At 38.0% G+C, this 20725-nt stretch overlaps 1 protein-coding gene across 1 annotated transcript; it reads right to left on the bottom strand.

Annotated features, from left to right (window-relative positions):
- Positions 1–710: 710 nt before the first annotated feature.
- LOC116936353 lies at positions 711–4658 on the bottom strand. Its single transcript, XM_045167892.1, has 3 exons — positions 2349–4658; positions 1401–2289; positions 711–841 (listed from the first exon to the last, which is right to left on the bottom strand). Exons 1-3 carry the CDS (start codon positions 4656–4658, stop codon positions 711–713), a joined length of 3330 nt encoding a protein of 1109 aa, XP_045023827.1.
- Between the last annotated feature and the right edge of the window lie 16067 nt (positions 4659–20725).

Genomic DNA, 20725 nt, shown 5'->3' with positions numbered 1-20725 from the left:
GTTATACCATGAGTTTTTACTTCTATATGTAAACTGCATCAAATATACTTGTATTCAATGTGAATACACTGTTATACCATGAGTTTTTACTTCTATATGTAAACTGCATGGAATATACTTGTATTTAATGTGAATACACTGTTATACTATGAGTTTTTACTTCTATATGTAAACTGCATGGAATATACTTGTATTCAATGTGAATACACTGTTATACCATGAGTTTTTACTTCTATATGTAAACTGCATGGAATATACTTGTATTCAATGTGAATACACTGTTATACCATGAGTTTTTACTTCTATATGTAAACTGCATCAAATATACTTGTATTCAATGTGAATACACTGTTATACCATGAGTTTTTACTTCTATATGTAAACTGCATGGAATGTACTTGTATTCAATGTGAATACACTGTTATACCATGAGTTTTTACTTCTATATGTAAACTGCTTTCAGGATTGTTTATCCCGCAGGGCCAGATTACTGCTGGCGCAGAAGGTCAGTCGGGACTTACGGGGGTGAGCCTGCCAGACTGTATACCTTTTCCTTCGGGTAACTTTTATTTAGTTCCGTAACACTTGTTTGAACGACCACAACGTTCGCCGTTATCGGGCTTGCGTCGATGAGGCCGGCGATGGCTGGTTCGCCTTGTCGGGCTAATAGCACGGTCGCTTCTGTTAAGCCTTATAGGGCTTAACACCGTTCACTGCCGCTGAGTATTACTCTTTTGCGGTTGGAGGAGAATCTCGAGAGCTGCTTCGTTCGCGGGCTGGCACGTCTTAGGCGGCGGCTGGCAAGCTGGAGGAAGGCGGCGGCGAGGGATCTGAAAAAGACCTTTACAAGACAATTACAGGAGCAGGAAACAAGACTGCACGCAAGTAAGTCGGTGAGAAATGTGAGTGTATTGACACGGCACGACGGCCCCTTATATACACAGAAAAACTACACCGTTGTCTAATTTGTTGGGTCGTCCGATCCAGGAATAGAGGGCACCGCTGCTGATGATTGCCGGCTATCGATCAGTAAACTTCTCGATAACCGTGCGGGAACTTTAACCTATATTCTGGCGGGATGATCTCTGCAGGCTCCGCCTCAATGAGTTCAACCCTCGTCGTTCCTTTCACCCTCAACAGGTGTCTCCATATATATGGAAAAGCACTCAGCTAGTTCCAATATCACTGTCTCGAGCTCCAGCCTCCATACTACGGCTCTTGCGAGCCGTAGGCCGTTTTAAGTCACTTGCTTCCGCTAATGGACTTCCTTACCCTCGGTAGCGCGGCACTCCACCGAGGGTGACTCGTCTGAGTCTAGCCTTCTTCGGCCAAAGGGTTGGCACCCGGACGATGGCTGTGAGCTTCGTCCGTCGGAATTTCCGACACTCCCCCCGTTGAACCTTGGTCTAACTGAGTTGACGAAAGCTCACTGTCTTCGTAGGGTCCTGTGTTCCGATGGTCATCGTCTATCTGGCCCGCATGGAGCTCCAACGGATATAAACTCTTTGGGTCTCTCGTTATCATGGTCGACCCTTTTCCTCTGAATTTGTCTGCGATCAAGACGTTCACACGCCTGGTCTTCCCATCATTGCCGGAGATTAGTTTAACTACTCTCCCGGACTTCCATCTCGTTCTTTTGGCTGACTCGTCGTGAATTAACACGACTTGTCCCAGCTCGATTTCTTTCGTATGACCTGGAGTTGGACAGTGAAACTGCTCCAGATCCATCACATATTCCGTGTAGAAATCTTTCCACCATTGAGCGACTAGGTTTCTCCTGAGCCTCTCTCTCTTTGTCAGTGTCACCCGGTCCGAGTATTCTCTCTCCTCGTCATCGACCGGGTGATGCTGCTGTTGTCGGTAGCCTGTGACCAATTGCTTGGGTGTTAGCGGCTCCGTATCGTCTTCTGCCACGTATGTCAACGGTCTGGTGTTGATGGTATCTTCGATCTCCGTCAACACCGTTTGGAATAGATCGTATTCCATACAATCACTTCCGTATGTTTTATATAGCAGCCGTTTAACGGTCTGCACCATCCTCTCCCAGAATCCGCCCCACCAAGGGGCCAAACTCGGCGAGAACCTCCACTTTATGTTGAGATCAACCAGGGTGTTAAACACTCTGCTGTCTCTGTACGCTGCTCTGAGGTACTTAGCGGCCAGCGTAAACGTTCCTGCGTTATCAGAGTAGAGCGCCCTTGGGTACTCTCTCCGAGCAAAGAATCGTCTTAGCGCGAAGATAAACGTGGAGATCTCTCCTGGTCGGTCGTAACTTCGAGATGAACAGCTCTAGTTACGGCGCAGGTAAAGAGACACACGTATACTTTCGTCTTGTGACCGCTATTTGCCGGCGACTCTACTGGGAACGGGCCTGCGAAATCTACCCCCGTTATCGTGAACGGGTTCGACATTTGCAGGCGGTCCAACGGTAGGGGCGCCGGTATTTCATCGAAGTGTCTCGAGTCCATTCTCTGGCATCTCGTGCACTTGCTTGTCTCTTTTTTGATGGTCTGCCGCATCTTCGGAATCCAGAAATCCGTTCTGAGTGCTCCCATCATGGTTTTCACTCCGGTATGTTTCAACCGAAGATGCGTTTGTTCAATCAGTCTCTTTGTAATGATGTGTTCGGCCGGTAGCAGAATGAGCGCTGCTTTTTTATTATATTCCATCCAATTTAGATGCCGGCCTCGACACCTGATTAACTCGTCTTTGCTGTCCCACACGAGGCCGAGTTTCCTCAACTCATGTGGGACTTCTGTTTTCCCAGCTTTAAAGCTCTTCACCACTGCTCCGTAGTGAGTCGCCTGGGCTTCTTTGTAGAGCTCGATCGTTGCCTCTCGAGTCTCTTCTGTTGTCAACACGGGGAATTTCAACCTTCTTCCCCGATGTCTGACCGTTGCCACCGGGCTTTCCGGATTATCTTGGCCTTTGAATTTTTTAATCGCCCTTAGCATCGTGGCCAAGACTCTGACCATGACTCGCATGGAGCTGAATCTTTCGTACCACTTTGCTTCGGTTGATATCGCGCATTGCGTTACTTCGACTGTCTTTTCTTCGACTGAGACCTCTTGTAATTGGAGCTCGGTCGCTGAGCTTGGTGACTGGGGCCACTCCTTCTCTTTTCCCATCCAAGATGGGCCAGTCCACCAACTCTTTTGTGCGTTTAGCTGTGCGGCCGTAGCTCCTCTGGATGCTACGTCCGCCGGGTTTTGTAACCCTGGGCAGTGCCTGATTTCTTCAGTTTCCACTGTCTGTCTTATCTCTGTCACCCTATTGTAAACAAACTGCTTCCACCGACCAGCCTCGCCCTTCATCCACCAGAAGGCTATCGCCGAGTCGGTCCACAGAAGTTTTCTCTTGATGACTGTTTCCGTCGCTTTCTCGACGTAGCTCCCGAGCCTCGCAGCCAGTAACCCACTTAGAAGCTCCAGCCTCGGGATCGAGACTGATTTCTTAGGGTCCGGCGCTACTCTCGTTTTGCTGCACAGCATCACTGGGTCTTCCCCATCGATTCTCTGCAAGTACGCCACCACACTGTAGGCGTCGTTACTTGCGTCGCAGAAAAGATGGAGTCTCCCTTCATGATCTCCCGACCATCGGGGCTGACAGGTATTCCTCAGCTCTGTTATTCCATCAATGAATGTTTTCCAATGAGGTATCACCTCGATTGGAATGGGCTCATCCCATCCTGAGCCCGCCAACCACACCTTTTGCATGATGAGTTTCCCCACCAACGTCACCGGAGCGATGAGACCCAAGGGGTCAAAGATCTTCAGTGCCAGGCTGAAAAGCTTCCGTTTGGTGGGTCTGTCACCAATTTCGCGGGCTTCTCTGAGTACCTGCGCCGGATCAAACCTGAATTTGTCCGACGCGGGATCCCAGATCACCCCTAAGGCTTTCGTGGCTGACTTGCCCTCTGCTGTCACGTTTGTGACTGTCTCTTTAAACTGGACCTCCGGCAGTTTTTTAATCAACTCTGCGCTATTGGAGGTCCATTTGCACAACTCCATCTTTGCGGCTTTGAAGATCGTAATCGCTTCGCGAATACGCTTCTCCGCCTCATCCACATTTGTCTCTCCCCCTAGCCAGTCGTCAACGTACAACTGCTGTTGTAGCTGTCGCACTGTCTCCGGGTATATTCCTTCAAACCCTTTCAGGTGTTTGAGGATAACAGCCTTGAGAATGAACGGGCTGCATGACAGCCCGAACGGTACTCTTCTCCATCGATACTCGATGAATTTAGGCTGGGGTTTGTTAGGATCATTGACCCAGATGAACCTTATCAGTTGCCCGTGCTCCGGGCGGATCTCGACTTGGAGAAATGCCTGAGTTATATCAGCGGTCCAGGCTATCCGATTCTGTCGGAAACGCAACAAGACCGCCAACACTTCCGGGTTTAGATTCGGCCCAATCTCTAAAGCATCGTTGATGCTAGGTCTTTCCTTCATATGTGCTGATCCATCGAACACCGGCCGAATTTTCGTGGTTTCCGCGCTAACTTTAATCACCGGTCGGTGAGGTAAGTATGTGCAGTCACCGTTGAATCCTCGGTCGGCTTCTTCGATGAATCCGTCTCTGATATATTGCTGAAATATCTCGTGGTATTTCAACTTATCTTCCGGTTGGGTCTTGCCCAGCAGCCCTTGCAGCCGTATCATTGTGATGTTCCGGTTGGATTCAATCCTGCGATGGCCGATCTTGATGGGGAACAACACTTTGTAACGCCCATCGTCTGCCCGCAGAATCGTCTCCTGATAGGCCTCCAAGAATGCGGGTTCTGCTTATTCTTGTGGGGTTATCCCCATATGTTCAAGACTCCAAAATTCTTTGAAGTCCGTCATCGGTTTTTTCACATCTATTGCTGCGGTTAAAACTTGTTCTTCCGCTTTACTTTTTTCATCTATCGTACCGAATATCAACCAGCCGACTTTGCTTGCACATGCGACCAGCCCGTTTGCGCCTGGGATGGTCTTGTGCTGCATTATTGACCAGATAAAATCGCAGCCGATGATGAGATCGAACTGATTGCCTTGTTGACCGGTGATGTACCGGTCATCGGCTAAGTCCTTCCCCTGGCCTATTAGGCCTTTCGAGAAATCTGTCGGGGTGACCTTCTTTGCGTTTGCGAGAAACTTCCTCGCAATCGCTTCGATCTTTATATCTGGGCCATCCTGGCTAAGTCCCGCGAGTCTGAATCCGAACACCGCATGGTTTTTGCCCGCTTTGTTCTGGTCTCCGAACCCGTTGACCGCCAGGTATTCGGCCCTTATCTTTTCTGCTCCGACTCTGGTTGCCGTGTCCTGGCGGACGAACGTTCTCTCGCTCCCAGAGTCAATTAATCCGACTATCTTTACCCGGTCTCCGGCTTTCCCTTTAAGGTAGGCCGTGAAGGTGGGCAGTACTCCCGTCTTCGATCTTGTGGAAATCGTCAACGTGGTGGTGTCTATTGTCACCACCTTTGGAGCTCTTTGAGGGGAGAATCCTCTGTTTCCTGCGGGAGCTGTCGCATAACCGCCGCCTCGTGGTCTAGCCACGCATACAGCAGGGCTATGTTCCGTACTCCCGCAGTTTCGGCACGGAATTCGCGATATGCAATGTTCCATCCGATGTGATCGGGCCAGACACTTCAGGCACCGACCTTCTCTTTCTGCCGTCGCTCTTCTCTGAGCTGACGACCCTTGGTTGCAGTTATGGTGCAAATGTATCTTTTGGCAGAATAGGCATGCCAGGCCTCTGTTTCCATTATTTGTTGTGGTAGCGGCCGACTCTAGCACGGGCTTCCCGCTACCACTTGTCGCCGACGTCTCGTCTTCTTCCCTAAGTCTTATTTCCCTTTGCAGGGCCTTCAAGATCTTCGAGAACGTCGGCTCCTCATCCTCCCACCTGTCTCTCCACCGGCTAACCAGCGCCCTTGGAAAGGCCGCCAGTAGGTCCGGGGCGAGATAGGTTTGGTGAGTTTTTGTATCTACTCCCAGGCTGTTAAGCGCCGCGACGCTATTAGCCAGCCCGTCATGGAGTTTTTGCCACTGCGACAGAGCGGAAGTCTCGCTCAGTCGAGTGTTTGCCATCGCTTTAAGTTCCGCCAAGTAGTGCTTTTTCAGCCTCTCTTGGTCTCCGAATCTTTCCGTCAACAATTCCATGGCCTTGCGATATTGATTCGTCCCGTATTGCAGGTACGAAATCGCATCGGCCGCCTTTCCTTTCAAACAGCCCCGAAGGTACTGATATTTCTGCTCATTTGTCAGCGTGTTGTCATCGTCGTAAGTCGCCCAGGCGGCTTGCCAACTCCCCCACGCTGCAATATCTCCGTTAAACACCGGAAGGGGTAGCGCTGGACGGTTCACGAGTGTCGTGGTTGTTGGTGGAGAGTCTCTTTTAGGAGGCTCCGTCAACTGCTCCAGCACCGCTATTTCACCCAGCGCCACGTCTAGCTGCTCGCGGTCACTTGTCCTCTCTTCCGCCGTCGAGATTCCAGCTAGCTTCCGTGTCAGTTCCGCCACTCTGTCATATCTTGACTTCGCCATGAGTGTATTCACTCGGCGTTCTTTCTTGTCTTTCGACGTCCTCACAATATGCCCGGCACCCATCAGCTCTCCCATCAGGGTGTCTCTTTCCTGCGTCAAATCGTCCCTGGTATCACAGGAGACGTTTATTATCGATGCGCCACTTGCGTGGCGACTTCTTACTTTCACCGTCTCTATCGAGGAGTCTCCCCCCGTCTCGGGGGTCTCCTCTTGCTCTAGTATTCGAGTTCTCCTCAGCTCAATAAGGATATCGTCCTTGTGTTTTTTCATCGCTTTTGAGAGCTCGAATGCGGCTACTTTTTGCATCGAACAGTGCATGTCCGATTTTTGCTTGCACATCTCTTCTCTTATCGGTTTTAACGCGGTATCTATCGCCGCCGACTGCCTCTGTTGGATCTGCAACTCTAGTTGTGGAAGTAACACGCCAATGCGGCGAACTTCCATCTCGAGCGCTCGTATCCTTCCATCGAGAGTCGCCAGCGTACCGTCTTGTCTACCAATCGCGGTCTGAACTTCTTGGTTCAACCGTTGGCATTCCTGCGTGAACTTGGCGTCGACTCTCTCGATCCAACCGTTTAGGCTGGCGATATCGTTTTTCGCCTCGTCCAATGATATTTCCTGCAGAGAGAAACGCTCGTCAGAGACCTCTGCGACCACTGCCGCTCGGGTTTTGCCTGACTTCGTTGCTTCTGCCATTTCTGTTCCTTTTATTTTACCGAAAAATTAAGTCGACTAAGACACAATAGCTTCGGTTTCAAAATAATTTTATTTGCGCCAACAAGCAACAATGACAACGAGTTTCCTCCGCCGGAGCGGTACGAGTTTTAAGCCGAATAAGGGCTCGTTGGAGACTTAAGCACGGCTTCTTCGTCTTCCGACGTGTGGATCCCGTGCTTTTTGAACTGTTTGGAAAGGACCTTTTCGGACGAGGACGTCCTACTCCGGCCCACCTTGCTGGATTTAGGCGTTTCCCCGGGCGCCTCTGTCCTCGCTTTTGACGAGGACTTAGAAGATCTGGAAGACTTGGAGGACCGCGCCGGGGTTACTGGTGGAGCTTCGGGGGCCGGAGTAGATGGCTCGGGTAGAGCAGGTATCTCCGGGAGCGGCTGGATCGCGAGAAGGGTCGCCGGTCTGACGATTGGCGACGGGACGTAAGGCTCAGGATTTTTGGCAGCAAGTCTCCGAGCTGCTGAGCTTTTGGTGAGTTCTTCCTCTCTCTGAAGCAGCGCTTCTTTCTCCCGCCTTAATAGGCAGGTCTGCTGAAGGTATAAGGCCGTTTCAGTGGCCTCCTTCTCCTTTCTTTGGGCTATGAGTATGGCCAAGGCGTGCTCCTCCTTGACTTTTTGTACCGACTCTAACTCGGCGCGCTCCTTGTCGTTGAGAAATTTCAGGTCGGTGTCCGCCGGCCGGGCGTATGGGGCAAAGCGGCTTGATGAGGTGGAAGGTTTTGCCTTGGGTGGAGCGGTGGTGGGACGAGGAAAAGGTTCCCTTAAGCCCAACCGACGGAAGACTTCTCGCGGCACCACCCGGTCTAGACCAACCCACAGTGAATGGAGATTGTTTGTCTCGAGCGCCTGCTCGAACCGACGGTAGACGGAGTCTTCGGCGGGCGTACGGATGTTGTCCGACACTGTAAACAGAAGAGGAAAAAAAAAATTTTAGTTTGATGCTGATTTTTTTCTAAGTCCTTATCAGGAAAAATTTTCTAAGTTCTTAACAAATAAATTGAAAAATTTTCTAAGTCCCAGCTGAAAAATATTATTTTTCGGCTGAGTCCTGAATTTTTTCAGAGTCCGAAAAAAAACTTTTTCGAACTTTGAGAAATTAAACACCGGGATCTCCGGTTCGAAGGACCAATTTCAGGATTGTTTATCCCGCAGGGCCAGATTACTGCTGGCGCAGAAGGTCAGTCGGGACTTACGGGGGTGAGCCTGCCAGACTGTATACCTTTTCCTTCGGGTAACTTTTATTTAGTGCCGTAACACTTGTTTGAACGACCACAACGTTCGCCGTTATCGGGCTTGCGTCGATGAGGCCGGCGATGGCTGGTTCGCCTTGTCGGGCTAATAGCACGGTCGCTTCTGTTAAGCCTTATAGGGCTTAACACCGTTCACTGCCGCTGAGTATTACTCTTTTGCGGTTGGAGGAGAATCTCGAGAGCTGCTTCGTTCGCGGGCTGGCACGTCTTAGGCGGCGGCTGGCAAGCTGGAGGAAGGCGGCGGCGAGGGATCTGAAAAAGACCTTTACAAGACAATTACAGGAGCAGGAAACAAGACTGCACGCAAGAAAGTCGGTGAGAAATGTGAGTGTATTGACACGGCACGACGGCCCCTTATATACACAGAAAAACTACACCGTTGTCTAATTTGTTGGGTCGTCCGATCCAGGAATAGAGGGCACCGCTGCTGATGATTGCCGGCTATCGATCAGTAAACTTCTCGATAACCCTGCGGGAGCTTTAACCTATATTCTGGCGGGATGATCTCTGCAGGCTCCGCCTCAATGAGTTCAACCCTCGTCGTTCCTTTCACCCTCAACAGGTGTCTCCATATATATGGAAAAGCACTCAGCTAGTTCCAATATCACTGTCTCGAGCTCCAGCCTCCATACTACGGCTCTTGCGAGCCGTAGGCCGTTTTAAGTCACTTGCTTCCGCTAATGGACTTCCTTACCCTCGGTAGCGCGGCACTCCACCGAGGGTGACTCGTCTGAGTCTAGCCTTCTTCGGCCAAAGGGTTGGCACCCGGACGATGGCTGTGAGCTTCGTCCGTCGGAATTTCCGACAACTGCATGTAATATACTTGTAATCAATGTGAATACACTGTTATACCATGAGTTTTTACTTCTATATGTAAACAGCATGGAATATACTTGTATTCAATGTGAATACACTGTTATACCATGAGTTTTTACTTCTATATGCAAACAGCATCAAATATACTTGTATTCAATGTGAATACAGTGTTATACCATGAGTTTTTACTTCTATCTGTAAACTGCATGGAATATACTTGTATTCAATGTGAATACACTGTTATACCATGAGTTTTTATTTCAATATGTAAACTGCATGGAATATACTTGTATTCAATGTGAATACACTGTTATACCACGAGTTTTTACTTCTATATGTATACTGCATGGAATATACTTGTATTCAATGTGAATACACTGTTATACCATGAGTTTTTACTTCTATATGTAAACTGCATGGAATATACTTTTATTCAATGTAAATACACTGTTATACCATGAGTTTTTACTTCTATATGTAAACTGCATGGAATATACTTTTATTCAATGTAAATACACTGTTATACCATGAGTTTTTACTTCTATATGTAAACTGCATGGAATATACTTGTATTCAATGTGAAAACACTGTTATAGCATGAGTTTTTACTTCTATATGTAAACTGCATGGAATATACTTGTATTCAATGTGAATACACTGTTATACCATGATTTTTTACTTCTATATGTAAACTGCATGGAATATACTTGTATTCAATGTTAATACACTATTATACCATGAGTTTTTACTTCTATATGTAAACTGCATGCAATATACTTGTATTAAATGTGAATACACTGTTATACCATGAGTTTTTACTTCTATATGTAAACTGCATGGAATATACTTGTATTCAATGTGAATACACTGTTTTACCATGAGTTTTTACTTTTATATGTAAACAGCATCAAATATACTTGTATTCAATGTGAATACACTGTTATACCATGAGTTTTTACTTCTATATGTAAACAGCATCAAATATACTTGTATTCAATGTGAATACACTGTTATACCATGAGTTTTTACTTCTACATGTAAACTGCATGGAATATACTTGTATTCAATGTGAATACACTGTTATACCATGAGTTTTTACTTCTATATGTAAACTGCATGGAATATACTTGTATTCAATGTGAATACACTGTTATACCATGAGTTTTTATTTCTTTATGTAAACAGCATCAAATATACTTGTATTCAATGTAAATACACTGTTATACCATGAATTTTTACTTCTATATGTAAACTGCATGGAATATACTTGTATTCAATGTGAAAACACTGTTATACCATGAGTTTTTACTTCTATATGTAAACTGCATGGAATATACTTGTATTCAATGTGAAAACACTGTTATACCATGAGTTTTTACTTCTATATGTAAACTGCATGGAATATACTTGTATTCAATGTATATACACTGTTATACCATGAGTTTTTACTTCTATATGTAAACTGCATGGAATATACTTGTATTCAATGTTAATACACTGTTATACCATGAGTTTTTACTTCTATATGTAAACTGCATGGAATATACTTGTATTCAATGTGAATACACTGTTATACCATGAGTTTTTACTTCTATAAGTAAACTGCATGGAATATACTTGTATTCAATGTGAATACACTGTTATACCATGAGTTTTTACTTCTATATGTAAACTGCATGGAATATACTTGTATTCAATGTGAATACACTGTTATACCACGAGTTTTTACTTCTATATGTAAACAGCATCAAATATACTTGTATTTAATGTGAATACACTGTTATACCATGAGTTTTTATTTCTATATGAATACTGCATGGAATATACTTGTATTCAATGTGAATACACTGTTATACCATGAGTTTTTACTTCTATATGTAAAGAGCATCAAATATACTTGTATTCAATGTGAATACACTGTTATACCATGAGTTTTTACTTCTATATGTAAACAGCATCAAATATACTTTTATTCAATGTGAATACACTGTTATACCATGAGTTTTTGCTTCTATATCTAAACAGCATCAAATATACTTGTATTCAATGTGAATACACTGTTATACCATGAGTTTTTACTTCTATAAGTAAACTGCATGCAATATACTTGTATTCAATGTGAATACACTGTTATAACATGAGTTTTTACTTCTATATGTAAACTGCATGGAATATACTTGTATTCAATGTGAATACACTGTTATACCATGAGTTTTTACTTCTATATGTAAACTGCATGGAATATACTTGTATTCAATGTGAATACACTGTTATACCATGAGTATTTACTTCTATATGTAAACTGCATGGAATATACTTGTATTCAATGTGAATACACTGTTATACCATGAGTTTTTACTTCTATATGTAAACTGCATGGAATATACTTGTATTCAATGTGAATATACTGTTATACCATGAGTTTTTACTTCTATATGTAAACAGCATCAAATATAATTGTATTCAATGTGAATACACTGTTATACCATGAATTTTTACTTCTATATGTAAACTGCATGGAATATACTCGTATTCAATGTGAATATACTGTTATACCATGAGTTTTTACTTCCATATGTAAACAGCATCAAATATACTTGTAATCAATGTGAATACACTGTTATACCATGAGTTTTTACTTCTATACGTAAACTGAATGGAATATACTTGTATTCAATGTGAATACACTGTTATACCATGAGTTTTTACTTCTATATGTAAACTGCATGGAATATACTTGTATTCAATGTGAATACACTGTTATACCATGAGTTTTTACTTCTATATGTAAACTGCATAGAATATACTTGTATTCAATGTGAATAAACTGGTATACCATGAATTTTTACTTCTATATGTAAACTGCATAAAATATACTCGTATTCAATTTGAATACACTATTATACCATGAGTTTTTACTTCTATATGTAAACAGCATCAAATATACTTTTATTCAATGTGAATACACTGTTATTCCATGAGTTTTTAATTCTTTATCTAAACAGCATCAAATGTACTTGTATTCAATGTGAATACACTGTTATACCATGAGTTTTTACTTCTATAAGTAAACTGCATGGAATATACTTGTATTCAATGTGAATACACTGCTATACCACGAGTTTTTACTTCTATACGTAAACTGCATGGAATATACTTGTATTCAATGTGAATACACTGTTATACCATGAGTTTTTACTTCTATACGTAAACTGCATGGAATATACTTGTATTCAATGTGAATACACTGTTATACCATGAGTTTTTACTTCTATATGTAAACTGTATGGAATATACTTGTATTTAATGTGAATACACTGTTATACCATGAATTTTTACTTCTATATGTAAACTGCATGGAATATACTCGTATTCAAAGTGAATATACTGTTATACCATGAGTTTTTACTTCTATATGTAAACAGCATCAAATATACTTGTATTCAATGTGAATACACTGTTATACCATGAGTTTTTACTTCTTTACGTAAACTGCATGGAATATACTTGTATTCAATGTGAATACACTGTTATACCATGAGTTTTTACTTCTATACGTAAACTGCATGGAATATACTTGTATTCAATGTGAATACACTGTTATACCATGAGTTTTTACTTCTATATGTAAAATGCATGGAAGATACTTGTATTCAATGTGAATACACTGTTATACCATGAGTTTTTACTTCTATATGTAAACAGCATCAAATATACTTGTATTCAATGTGAATACACTGTTATACCATGAGTTTTTACTTCTATATGTAAACAGCATCAAATATACTTGTATTCAATGTGAATACACTGTTATACCATGAGTTTTTACTTCTATATGTAAACAGCATCAAATATACTTGTATTCAATGTGAATACACTGTTATACCATGAGTTTTTACTTCTATATGTAAACTGCATGGAATATACTTGTATTCAATGTGAATACACTGTTATACCATGAGTTTTTACTTCTATATGTAAACAGCATCAAATATACTTGTATTCAATGTGAATACACTGTTATACCATGAGTTTTTACTTCTATATGTAAACTGCATGGAATATACTCTGTATTCAATGTGAATACACTGTTATACCATGAGTTTTTACTTCTATATGTAAACGGCATCAAATATACTTGTATTCAATGTGAATACACTGTTATACCATGAGTTTTTACTTCAATATGTAAACAGCATCAAATATACTTGTATTCAATGTGAATACACTGTTATACCATGAGTTTTTACTTCTATATGTAAACAGCATCAAATATACTTGTATTCAATGTGAATACACTGTTATACCATGAGTTTTTACTTCTATAAGTAAACTGCATGGAATATACTTGTATTCAATGTGAATACACTGTTATACCATGAGTTTTTACTTCTATATGTAAACTGCATGGAATATACTTGTATTCAATGTGAATACACTGTTATACCATGAGTTTTTACTTCTATATGTAAACTGCATTGAATATACTTGTATTCAATGTGAATACACTGTTATACCATGAGTTTTTACTTCTATATGTAAACTGCATGGAATATACTTGTATTCAATGTGAATACACTGTTATACCATGAGTTTTTACTTCTATATGTAAACTGCATGGAATATACTTGTATTCAATGTGAATACACTGTTATACCATGAGTTTTTACTTCTATATGTAAACTGCATAAAATATACTTGTATTCAATGTGAATACACTGTTATACCATGAGTTTTTACTTCTATATGTAAACAGCATCAAATATACTTGTATTCAATGTGAATACACTGTTATACCATGAGTTTTTACTTCTATATGTAAACTGCATGGAATATACTTGTATTCAATGTGAATACACTGTTATACCATGAGTTTTTACTTCTATATGTAAACTGCATAAAATATACTTGTATTCAATGTGAATACACTGTTATACCATGAGTTTTTACTTCTATATGTAAACTGCATGGAATATACTTGTATTCAATGTGAATACACTGTTATACCATGAGTTTTTACTTCTATATGTAAACTGCATGGAATATACTTGTATTCAATGTGAATACACTGTTATACCATGAGTTTTTACTTCTATATGTAAACTGCATGGAATATACTTGTATTCAATGTGAATACACTGTTATACCATGAGTTTTTACTTCTATATGTAAACTGCATGAAATATACTCGTATTCAATGTGAATATACTGTTATACCATGAGTTTTTACTTCTATATGTAAACAGCATCAAATATACTTGTATTCAATGTGAATACACTGTTATACCATGAGTTTTTATTTCTATATGTAAACTGCATGGAATATACTTGTATTCAATGTGAATACACTGTTATACCATGAGTTTTGACTTCTATATGTAAACTGCATAAAATATACTTGTATTCAATGTGAATACACTGTTATACCATGAGTTTTTACTTCTATATGTAAACTGCATGGAATATACTTGTATTCAATGTGAATACACTGTTATACCATGAGTTTTTACTTCTATATGTAAACAGCATCAAATATACTTGTATTCAATGTGAATACACTGTTATACCATGAGTTTTTACTTCTATATGTAAACTGCATGGAATATACTTGTATTCAATGTGAATACACTGTTATACCATGAGTTTTTACTTCTATATGTAAACTGCATAAAATATACTTGTATTCAATGTGAATATACTGTTATACCATGAGTTTTTACTTCTATATGTAAACTGCATGGAATATACTTGTATTCAATGTGAATACACTGTTATACCATGAGTTTTTACTTCTATATGTAAACTGCATGGAATATACTTGTATTCAATGTGAATACACTGTTATACCATGAGTTTTTACTTCTATATGTTAACTGCATGGAATATACTTGTATTCAATGTGAATACACTGTTATACCATGAATTTTTACTTCTATATGTAAACTGCATAAAATATACTCGTATTCAATTTGAATATACTGTTATACCATGAGTTTTTACTTCTATATGTAAACAGCATCAAATATACTTGTATTCAATGTGAATACACTGTTATACCATGAGTTTTTATTTCTATATGTAAACTGCATGGAATATACTTGTATTCAATGTGAATACACTGTTATACCATGAATTTTGACTTCTATATGTAAACTGCTTAAAATATACTCGTATTCAATTTGAATATACTGTTATACCATGAGTTTTTACTTCTATATGTAAACAGCAACAAATATACTTGTATTCGATGTGAATACACTGTTATACCATGAGTTTTTATTTCTATATGTAAACAGCATCAAATATACTTGTATTCAATGTGAATACACTGTTATACCATGAGTTTTTACTTCTATACGTAAACTGCATGGAATATACTTGTATTCAATGTGAATACACTGTTATACCATGAGTTTTTACTTCTATATGTAAACTGCATGGAATATACTTGTATTCAATGTGAATACACTGTTATACCATGAGTTCTTACTTCTATATGTAAACAGCATCAAATATACTTGTATTCAATGTGAATACACTGTTATACCATGAGTTTTTACTTCTATACGTAAACTGCATAGAATATACTTGTATTCAATGTGAATACACTGTTATACCATGAGTTTTTACTTCTATATTGAAACAGCATCAAATATACTTGTATTCAATGTGAATACACTGTTATACCATGAGTTCTTACTTCTATATGTAAACAGCATCAAATATACTTGTATTCAATGTGAATACACTGTTATACCATGAGTTTTTACTTCTATACGTAAACTGCATGGAATATACTTGTATTCAATGTGAATACACTGTTATACCATGAGTTTTTACTTCTATATGTAAACAGCATCAAATATACTTGTATTCAATGTGAATACACTGTTATACCATGAGTTTTTACTTCTATATGTAAACCGCATGGAATATACTTGTATTCAATGTGAATACACTGTTATACCATGAGTTTTTACTTCTATATGTAAACTGCATGGAATATACTTGTATTCAATGTGAATACACTGTTATACCATGAGTTTTTACTTCTATATGTAAACTGCATTGAATATACTTGTATTCAATGTGAATACACTGTTATACCATGAGTTTTTACTTCTATATGTAAACTGCATAAAATATACTTGTATTCAATGTGAATATACTGTTATACCATGAGTTTTTACTTCTATATGTAAACAGCATCAAATATACTTGTATTCAATGTGAATACACTGTTATACCATGAGTTTTTACTTCTATATGTAAACAGCATCAAATATACTTGTATTCAATGTGAATACACTGTTATACCATGAGTTTTTGCTTCTATATGTAAACAGCATCAAATATACTTGTATTCAATGTGAATACACTGTTATACCATGAGTTTTTACTTCTATAAGTAAACTGCATGGAATATACTTGTATTCAATGTGAATACACTGTTATACCATGAGTTTTTACTTCTATATGTAAACTGCATGGAATATACTTGTATTCAATGTGAATACACTGTTATACCATGAGTTTTTACTTCTATATGTAAACTGCATGGAATATACTTGTATTCAATGTGAATACACTGTTATACCATGAGTTTTTACTTCTATATGTAAACTGCATGGAATATACTTGTATTCAATGTGAATACACTGTTATACCATGAGTTTTTACTTCTATATGTAAACAGCATCAAATATACTTGTATTCAATGTGAATACACTGTTATACCATGAGTTTTTACTTCTATATGTAAACTGCATGGAATATACTCGTATTCAATGTGAATACACTGTTATACCATGAGTTTTTACTTCCATATGTAAACAGCATCAAATATACTTGTATTCAATGTGAATACACTGTTATACCATGAGTTTTTACTTCTATACGTAAACTGCATGGAATATACTTGTATTCAATGTGAATACACTGTTATACCATGAGTTTTTACTTCTATATGTAAACTGCATGGAATATACTTGTATTCAATGTGAATACACTGTTATACCATGAGTTTTTACTTCTATATGTAAACTGCATAGAATATACTTGTATTCAATGTGAATAAACTGTTATACTATGAGTTTTTACTTCTATATGTAAACTGCATGAAATATACTTGTATTCAATGTGAATACACTGTTATACCATGAGTTTTTACTTCTATATGTAAACAGCATCAAATATACTTTTATTCAATGTGAATACACTGTTATACCATGAGTTTTTACTTCTATATGTAAACAGCATCAAATGTACTTGTATTCAATGTGAATACACTGTTATACCATGAGTTTTTACTTCTATAAGTAAACTGCATGGAATATACTTGTATTCAATGTGAATACACTGTTATACCATGAGTTTTTACTTCTATACGTAAACTGCATGGAATATACTTGTATTCAATGTGAATACACTGTTATACTATGAGTTTTTACTTCTATACGTAAACTGCATGGAATATACTTGTATTCAATGTGAATACACTGTTATACCATGAGTTTTTACTTCTATATGTAAACTGTATGGAATATACTTGTATTTAATGTGAATACACTGTTATACCATGAATTTTTACTTCTATATGTAAACTGCATGGAATATACTCGTATTCAAAGTGAATATACTGTTATACCATGAGTTTTTACTTCTATATGTAAACAGAATCAAATATACTTGTAATCAATGTGAATACACTGTTAAACCATGAGTTTTTACTTCTTTACGTAAACTGCATGGAATATACTTGTATTCAATGTGAATACACTGTTATACCTTGAGTTTTTACTTCTATACGTAAACTGCATGGAATATACTTGTATTCAATGTGAATACACTGTTATACCATGAGTTTTTACTTCTATATGTAAACAGCATCAAATATACTTGTATTCAATGTGAATACACTGTTATACCATGAGTTTTTACTTCAGTATGTAAACAGCATCAAATATACTTGTATTCAATGTGAATACACTGTTATACCATGAGTTTTTACTTCTATATCTAAACAGCGTCAAGTATACTTGTATTCAATGTGAATACACTGTTACACCATCAGTTTTTACTTCTATAAGTAAACTGCATGGAATATACTTGTATTCAATGTGAATACACTGTTATACCATGAGTTTTTACTTCTATATGTAAACTGCATGGAATATACTTGTATTCAATGTGAATACACTGTTATACCATGAGTTTTTACTTCTATATGTAAACTGCATGGAATATACTTAATATTCAATGTGAATACACTGTTATACCATGAGTTTTTACTTCTATATGTAAACTGCATGGAATATACTTGTATTCAATGTGAATACACTGTTATACCATGAGTTTTTACTTCTATATGTAAACAATCTTGTAATGTAAATATTCTTGTATTCAATGTGAATACACTGTTATACCATGAGTTTTTACTTCTATATGTAAACTGCATGGAATATACTTGTATTCAATATGAATACACTGTTATACCATGAGTTTTTACTTCTATATGTAAACTGCATTGAATATACTTGTATTCAATGTGAATACACTGTTATACCATGAGTTTTTACTTCTATATGTAAACTGCATGGAATATACTTGTATTCAATGTGAATACACTGTTATACCATGAGTTTTTACTTCTATATGTAAACTGCATGGAATATACTTGTATTCAATGTGAATACACTGTTATACCATGAGTTTTTACTTCTATATGTAAACTGCATGGAATATACTTGTATTCAATGTGAATACACTGTTATACCATGAGTTTTTACTTCTATATGTAAACTGCATAAAATATACTCGTATTCAATTTGAATGTACTGTTATACCATGAGTTTTTACTTCTATATGTAAACAGCATCAAATATACTTGTATTCAATGTGAATACACTGTTATACCATGAGTTTTTACTTCTATATGTAAACTGCATGGAATATACTTGTATTCAATGTGAATACACTGTTATACCATGAATTTTTACTTCTATATGTAAACTGCATAAAATATACTCGTATTCAATTTGAATATACTGTTATACCATGAGTTTTTACTTCTATATGTAAACTGCATGGAATATACTTGTATTCAATGTGAATACACTGTTATACCATGAGTTTTTACTTCTATATGTAAACTGCATGGAATATACTTGTATTCAATGTGAATACACTGTTATACCATGAGTTTTTACTTCTATATGTTAACTGCATGGAATATACTTGTATTCAATGTGAATACACTGTTATACCATGAATTTTTACTTCTATATGTAAACTGCATAAAATATACTTGTATTCAATGTGAATACACTGTTATACCATGAGTTTTTACTTCTATAAGTAAACTGCATGGAATATACTTGTATTCAATGTGAATACACTGTTATACCATGAGTTTTTACTTCTATATGTAAACTGCATGGAATATACTTGTATTCAATGTGAATACACTGTTATACCATGAGTTTTTACTTCTATATGTAAACTGCATGGAATATACTTGTATTCAATGTGAATACACTGTTATACCATGAGTTTTTACTTCTATATGTAAACTGCATGGAATATACTTGTATTCAATGTGAATATACTGTTATACCATGAGTTTTTACTTCTATATGTAAACAGCATCAAATATACTTGTATTCGATGTGAATACACTGTTATACCATGAGTTTTTATTTCTATATGTAAACAGCATCAAATATACTTGTATTCAGTGTGAATACACTAATATACCATGAGTTTTTACTTCTATACGTAAACTGCATGGAATATACTTGTATTCAATGTGAACACGCTGTTATACCATGAGTTTTTACTTCTATATGTAAACTGCATGGAATATACTTGTATTCAATGTGAATACACTGTTATACCTTGAGTTTTTACTTCTATATGTATACTGCATGGAATATACTTGTATTCAATGTGAATACACTGTTATACCATGAGTTCTTACTTCTATATGTAAACAGCATCAAATATCCTTGTATTCAATGTGAATTCACTGTTATACCATGAGTTTTTACTTCTATACGTAAACTGCATAGAATATACTTGTATTCAATGTGAATACACTGGTTATACCATGAGTTTTTACTTCTATATTGAAACAGCATCACATATACTTGTATTCAATGTGAATACACTGTTATACTATGAGTTTTTACTTCTATATGTAAACAGCATCAAATATACTTGTATTCAATGTGAATACACTGTTATACCATGAGTTTTTACTTCTATATGTAAACTGCATGGAATATAATTGTATTCAATGTGAATACACTTTTATACCATGAGTTTTTACTTCTATAGGTAAACTGCATGGAATATACTTGTATTCAATGTGAATACACTGTTATACCATGAGTTTTTACTTCTATAT

The sequence above is a fragment of the Daphnia magna genome, unplaced genomic scaffold, assembly GCF_020631705.1.
Source record: "Daphnia magna isolate NIES unplaced genomic scaffold, ASM2063170v1.1 Dm_contigs377, whole genome shotgun sequence".
In the NCBI taxonomy this organism is placed as follows: Eukaryota; Metazoa; Arthropoda; class Branchiopoda; order Diplostraca; family Daphniidae; genus Daphnia; species Daphnia magna.
The sequence above is the reverse complement of the archived record's forward strand: the minus strand, read 5'-3'. Positions and strand labels throughout refer to the sequence as shown.